Below are 6,619 nucleotides of genomic sequence, written 5' to 3' on the forward strand. Positions count from 1 at the left end.
AAAAAAAAAAAAGAAGAAGAAGAAGAAAAAAAAAATACAAACATTATCCAGGCATGGTAGTGGGTGCCTGTAATCCCAGCTACTCAGGAGGCTGAGCCAAAGGAATCATCTGAACCCAGGAGGCGGAGGTTGCAGTGAGCCAAGGTCATGCCACTGCACTCCAGCCTGAGTGACAGAGTGAGACACTGTCAGGAAAGAGAGAGAAGCAAGAAAAGAAAAGAAAAGAAAAGAAAAGAAAAGAAAAGGAGAAGAAGAAGAAAGGAAGAAAGAGGAAGGGAGGAAGGGAGGAAGGAAGGAAGGAAGGAAGGAAGGAAGGAAGGAAGGAAGGAAGGAAAGGGAAGAAAGAAAAGATGGGGTCCCTATGTTGCTCAGGCTGGTCTCAAACTCTTTGCCTCAAGCGATCGTCCAGCCTCCGTCTCCCAAAGCACTGGGATTGGAGGTATGAGCTATGCCCCCTGGCCTATTTTATAATTTTTATTATTTTTTGTCTTTGTCCCGGACTTTGCTGTTGCTACAACAGTTACATTTTGCTGGCCTTATCCTGTTGTGCAATTCCCTAAGAGGCTGCAGTAGCCTCCCCATCTCCCCCTTCCACCCTCCTGGAAACTGTTGTATTGTTTTCTTCTTGGAAAGGTGGACATATTATTTGTTTGTGGAGCCATCTCAGCTGGGCATGACCCTCTGAGGGATAAAATATTTGGACAGAAGCCAAAGGAAATACTGGCAGATGTTTCTAACTCCTAGCTGTGGCTTTCCCTGGGGTGTGGAGGAGGGCAAGGAGAGAGTACCTTTGAAGAGCGGGAACACAGTTCCATGTGGCTTTCCTGAGCACGCTCCAACTGCAGCGCTTACTCTGAGCTCTGCCAGTTGGGCAGCCTGCCACAGGAAGGCTGGGAGCCAGGAGCCCAGAGGCCTGTGTGGTGATCTGGCTGACTGAGGTGGGGTTGGTTTTTGCACACTGGAGGGTGTCTCTATGACCCCTGTTCTGCCCTGAGGCCCCTCCTCTGAGCACAGACCTGGGGCTGGGTGGGACCCAGCACTGTTCCAAGAAGCCCTCATGCCTTCCAGCTACCTGGTGATGCCCTTCATGCAGACAGATTTGCAGAAGATCATGGGGATGGAGTTCAGTGAGGAGAAGATCCAGTACCTGGTGTATCAGATGCTCAAAGGTCTTAAGGTGGGTGGGGAGTTGGAAGCTGGCAGAAGGGATGCCTTGCTGTCGAGACCTGAGGTTTGGGGGAGGCTGGAGAGAGCACACTGTTACAGGTCGGAGGAGGTTTCTGAGCCAGCCTGAAGTGCCTGGTGTGGAAACTGGGCCATGGACTCACCCTTCTCTCTCTCCCACACAGTACATCCACTCAGCTGGGGTCGTGCACAGGGTGAGTGCTTTCTCTGCCATGGTCCTCAGAGGCCCCTGTCCCATCCCTGGGTGTGGGGTTCTTTGGTAATCAAGGAGTGGGAAAGGTGGAGGGAGAGGACACTTCCCAGGAGCCCAGAATATGGAGTTTTCAGACCCAGCCACGGCCCAGGAAGGCCTGCTCCAAAGAGTCGCTGTGTCCCAGGGGACTTCATGGGGAATTGCTGCGGACAAAGTGAGCCCTGAGCTGAGTGTTTCAGGCTTCAAGAATCAGGAATATTTTAGAGCTGGATGGGCCCCGAGAGAACACCTAGTCCAACCCTCATTTTACACATGAGGAAACTGAGGCCCAGAAGGGAAAGGGGCCTGGCTGAGGTCACACCCCTGGGTGGTGGTGGAGCTAGGACAAGCTCCATTTCTGCCTCAGCCTAGCATGCACTCCCTGTCCTCTCCCCAGGACCTGAAGCCAGGCAACCTAGCTGTGAATGAGGACTGTGAACTGAAGGTGAGTGGGCTGCAAGCTCAGCCCAGAGGCGGGATGGGCCCTCCCCAGGGAAGCCCCTGGAAGCCGCTCCCAGAGCCTCCTCCTCTCAGCAAGTTCCTTTTCCATTTATCCCCTGAGCCATAGATCCTGGATTTTGGGCTGGCGCGGCACGCAAATGCCGAGATGACTGGCTATGTGGTGACCCGCTGGTACCGGGCCCCCGAGGTGATCCTCAGCTGGATGCACTACAACCAGACAGGTCAGTGGTCAGCGCCTGAGAGGGCAGTCCTGGGGCCATCTGGTCACTTGGTGCTGATTGACTGCCAGGCCCCAGTCAGACAGTCCCGGTGACACTTCCCCTCCCTCTGCAGTGGACATCTGGTCTGTGGGCTGTATCATGGCAGAGATGCTGACAGGGAAAACTCTGTTCAAGGGGAAAGATTGTATCCTTTGCTGGAAAAGCCAAATTCCATCTAGGGATTCCTTCCTTCAACAGACACTTTATTTAAACAACTGTCTTTTTTTTCTTAATGTGAGAGTGATATATACTCCCTGTAAAATAATTTGTAAATGCAGATAAGGCTGGATGCGGTGGTTCACGCCTGTAATCCCAGCACTTTGGGAGGCTGAGGTGGGAGGATTGTTTGAGCCCAGGAGTTTGAGACTGGAGGTGGCAATATAGTGAGACCCCCATCTCTAAAAAATTTTTTAAAATTAGCCAGACATGGGCTGGGTGCGGTGGCTCACACTTGTAATCTCAGCACTCTGGGAGGCTGAGGCGGGCAGATTACCAGGTCAGGAGATCGAGACCATCCAGGCTAACACGGTGAAATCCCATCTCTACTAAAAATACAAAAAATTAGCCAGATGTGGTGGCAGGTGCCTGTAGTCCCAGCTACTCCAGAGGCTGAGGCAGGAGAATGGCGTGAATCCAGGAAGCGGAGCTTGCAGTGAGCTGAGATCGTGCCACTACACTCCAGCCTGGGTGACAGAAATAAAAAAAATTAGCCAGACATGGTGGCATGCACCTGTAGTCCCAGCTACTTGGGAGGCTGAGGTGGGAGGGTTGGTTGAGCCTGGGAGGTTGAGGCTGCAGTGAACTGTGATTGTGTTACTGCACTCCAGCCTGGGTGACAGAGGGAGACCTTAACTCAAAAAAACCCCCAAAATGTCGGGTGGGTGTGGCGGCTCACGCCTATAATCTCAGCACTTTGGGAGGCCAAGGCGGGCAGATCACCTGAGGTTAGGAGTTCAAGACCAGCCTGGCCGACGTGGTCAAACCCCATCACTATCAAAAGATACAAAAATTAGCTGGGTGTGGTTGTGCACACCTGTAATCCCAGCTACTCGGGAGGCTGAGGCAGGAGAACTGCTTGAATCCAGGAGGTGGAGGTTGCAGTGAGCCCAGATTATGCCACTGCACTCCAGCCTGGGTGACAGAGTGAGACCTTGTCTCAAAAAAAAATAGATAGATAGATAAGCAAAATGATGAAAAATGGGTCACCTATAATTCTACCACCATGTGGAAAATACATTTTGGCACTGCACACATTAACTGAGGGACTGTGTGTGCAGGACAGGCCTTTGGTGAGAAGACGAGGAAACAGAAAAGAGTGACTGGGATGAAGGCTGAGAAGTCCCCATGTATTTGTCTGGTAGGGAACCCCCTCAGCCTGGCATGTTGGAAAGCTCGCCAGAGCCCTGAGCCCTGAAGAATGGGCCTCCTCCTGAGAGCAGGAGGTGGGTAGGCAGGGCTGCCGCCTGGACAGTCAGTTGCCATGGTGCCCAGGTGAAGTGATGGTGGGGTTGTGGGAAGGGCAGTCTCAGACCCACCAGGAGACCAACGCTAAGCCTTAACCTGCCACCAAGACCTGGACCAGCTGACCCAGATCCTGAAAGTGACCGGGGTGCCAGGCACAGAGTTTGTGCAGAAGCTGAACGACAAAGCGGTGGGTGGTAAATGGGACCTAGCCTGGCCTGGGAGTGTGCTTGACTGACGTGGGCCCAGTGGGCTGGAGGCTTTTGTGGAAGAAGGCTCACCTGCACCTTCCCACAGCATCCTCCTACCCTGGCAAGCGCTCTTGTCTTCATCTCACCGTGGACCCTGACCTGAGCCTTCAGCCCTGCTCTGAGGCTTTTCTGAAATCCCTGCTCTACATGCTGAGACCAGAGCCCTAAGGGCTTTGATGCTTTTCTGTCTTCCAGGCCAAATCCTACATCCAGTCCCTGCCACAGACCCCCAAGAAGGATTTCACTCAGCTCTTCCCGCGGGCCAGCCCCCAGGGTGAGTCTCATAGCCCACTCCCCAGGGGCCTCTCAGTGCATCCCCAAGGGCGGGCTCTTCCACCCCGGTGTGAGGCTCATGGCTCTGCCCCTGCAGCCGTGGACCTGCTGGAGAAGATGCTGGAGCTAGATGTGGACAAGCGCCTGACAGCCGCGCAGGCCCTCACCCATCCCTTCTTTGAACCCTTCCGGGACCCTGAGGAAGAGACGGAGGCCCAACAGCCATTTGATGATTCCTTAGAACACGAGAAACTCACAGTGGATGAATGGAAGCGTAAGACCTGGGGCCTCGGGCTTCCTCGCCTCCACCTGCAGCCTCTCTTCCTTGCTTCCTCCATCTTTGTGCCTGGCCTCTGCCAGCCCTACCTGCCACCTAAGGCTCCTGCCCCCTCCTTCTGGGTGGGCATTGTCTCCTAGGTGCTTCTTTCTCCTTGAGCTGACTTCGCTCTCCACGCTGTCTCTGAAGGGAGTGGACTTTCTCATCTCAGCACCTCTTTACCCACCTTAAACCATGCTGCCTTTCTCAGAGCACATCTACAAGGAGATCGTGAACTTCAGCCCCATTGCCCGGAAGGACTCGCGGCGCCGGAGTGGCATGAAGCTGTAGGGACTCATCTCACATGGCACCGCTGGCCAGACACTGCCCAAGGACCAGTATTTATTTGTCACTACCAAACTCAGCCCTTCTTGGAATACAGCCTTCCAAGCAGAGGACAGAAGGGTCCTTCTCCTTATGTGGGAAATGGGCCTAGTAGATGCAGAATTCAAAGATGTTGGTTGGGAGAAACTAGCTCTGATCCTAACGGGCCATGTTAAACTGCCCATCTGGAGAACTGCCTGCAGGTGGGGACCTTTCCCTCCCACTGGAGTGGGGCTGAGAGGGCGCTGAGCCAGGCCAGGGGCCTATGGCAGTGATGCTGCATTGGTTTCCTAGGGATGCTCTAACGAATTACCACACATTGGGTAGCTTGAAACAGCAGAACTTGATTCCCTCACAGTTCTGGAGGCTGGAAATCTGGGATGGAGATGTTGGCAGGGCTGTGGTCCCTTTGAAGGCTCTGGGTAAGAATCCTTCCTTGGCTCTTTTTGCTTGTGGTGGCAGTGGGCAGTCCGTGGCATTCCCCGGCTTATTGCTGCATCACTCCAGTCTCTGTCTCTTCTGTTCTCTCCTCTTTTAACAACAGTCATTGGATTTAGGGCCCATCCTAATCCTGTATGATCTTATCTTGATCCTTATTAATTACACCTGCAAATACTCTATTTCCAAATAAAGTCATATTCTTAGGTTCCAAGTGGACATGAATTCCAGGGGGGAAATTATTCAACTCACTACAGATAGCTGGGAGGGAGGGGCCCTTTCCTGGGCCCTGTGCTGAGGCCTTGTGCTCTGTGAAGAAACCAAATGTGTTTGGCTGCTAAATTAAGGGAGTTGCGGAGAGAGCTGCAGCTGGTGCTATTGCATTCAGGTTATTTTGGGTGAGTGATAAGCAATCAAGATATGAAACAACAGCAGGCTTGGATACTGCGAGCTGCACAGGCAGAAATGGGCTCTTGCCTGGCTTGATGGCAAACCGTTCTGCTCTCTTTGGGAGATGGCACAGCTCTCCAGAGCTTTGACCTGACAGTGGCTAGAACCTCTCTGTTTTTATCTGAGAAACGAATTTCCATGTGCACAAGCTATCAGGGGCACAGTGGGTCTCAAATTTCCTTGTGCACCAGGGGAATTGTTAAAATGCAGATTCCTGGGCCCCATCCCAGGGCTTGTGACAGCAGGTCTGGAGTTGAGACCTTAGAGTGTGCATTTGAATGAGGACCTCTCGCCCTGACCCAAGCCTAGTGATTCTGATGGACATCAGACATTTAGTGGATTTCAGTCATATTTGATTTGTTGGAAGGCCTAAATCAACCTACAGTAGAAGACTGGGGGGCTTCAGATGGAGCTTCACACTCATCTTACAGGTGTTAAAACTGAGGCTCAGACAGCTTTTTGTTTGTTTGCTTGTTTGAGACAGGGTCTGGCTCTGTCCCCCAGGCTGGAGTGCAGTGGCACATTTACAGCTTACTGCAACCTCAACCTCTTGGGCTCAAGCCATCCTCCCACCTCAGCCTCCTAAGTAGCTGGGACTACAGGTATATGCCATCCAGGTGCACCAGGACTACAGGTGGCTAATTAAAACATTTTTTTCTTTTTTGTATAGGCAGGGTTTCTCTATGTTGCCCAGGCTGGTCTTGAACTTCTGGATTCAAGTGATTCTCCCATTTTGGCCTCCCAGAGTGCTGGGATTATAGGCATGAGCCACCCTACAGGCCCACACAGCATTTTTAAGGCCTTGAAACTCTTCTGTATGATACTGTAATGGTGGATACATATTGTGCATTTGTTACAATCTGTAGGACTGGATAACACAGAGTGAACCCTCAAGTAAACTGTGGACTTCAGTTAATAATAATGTGCCAGTATTGGTTCATAAATTGTCCTAACAATTGTGCCACAC

General features: G+C 52.2%; 1 protein-coding gene across 1 annotated transcript in view; it reads left to right on the forward strand.

Moving 5' to 3' along the window:
• The window catches only part of MAPK13 (mitogen-activated protein kinase 13), a 10,652-nt gene extending 5,233 nt beyond the window's left edge, over nt 1-5,419 (forward strand). The window contains exons 4-12 of the mRNA XM_017870088.1: nt 1,069-1,177; nt 1,350-1,379; nt 1,815-1,862; nt 1,986-2,100; nt 2,213-2,284; nt 3,711-3,790; nt 4,047-4,125; nt 4,222-4,398; nt 4,652-5,419. Coding sequence (XP_017725577.1) covers nt 1,069-1,177; nt 1,350-1,379; nt 1,815-1,862; nt 1,986-2,100; nt 2,213-2,284; nt 3,711-3,790; nt 4,047-4,125; nt 4,222-4,398; nt 4,652-4,731 — 790 coding nt within the window. The 3' untranslated portion in view covers nt 4,732-5,419. The remainder of the gene's footprint in view (nt 1-1,068; nt 1,178-1,349; nt 1,380-1,814; nt 1,863-1,985; nt 2,101-2,212; nt 2,285-3,710; nt 3,791-4,046; nt 4,126-4,221; nt 4,399-4,651) is intronic.
• The last annotated feature ends 1,200 nt before the right edge of the window (nt 5,420-6,619 follow it).

This window comes from Rhinopithecus bieti, unplaced genomic scaffold (genome assembly GCF_001698545.2).
Source record: "Rhinopithecus bieti isolate Rb0 unplaced genomic scaffold, ASM169854v2 scaffold_4553, whole genome shotgun sequence".
Taxonomy (NCBI): Eukaryota; Metazoa; Chordata; class Mammalia; order Primates; family Cercopithecidae; genus Rhinopithecus; species Rhinopithecus bieti.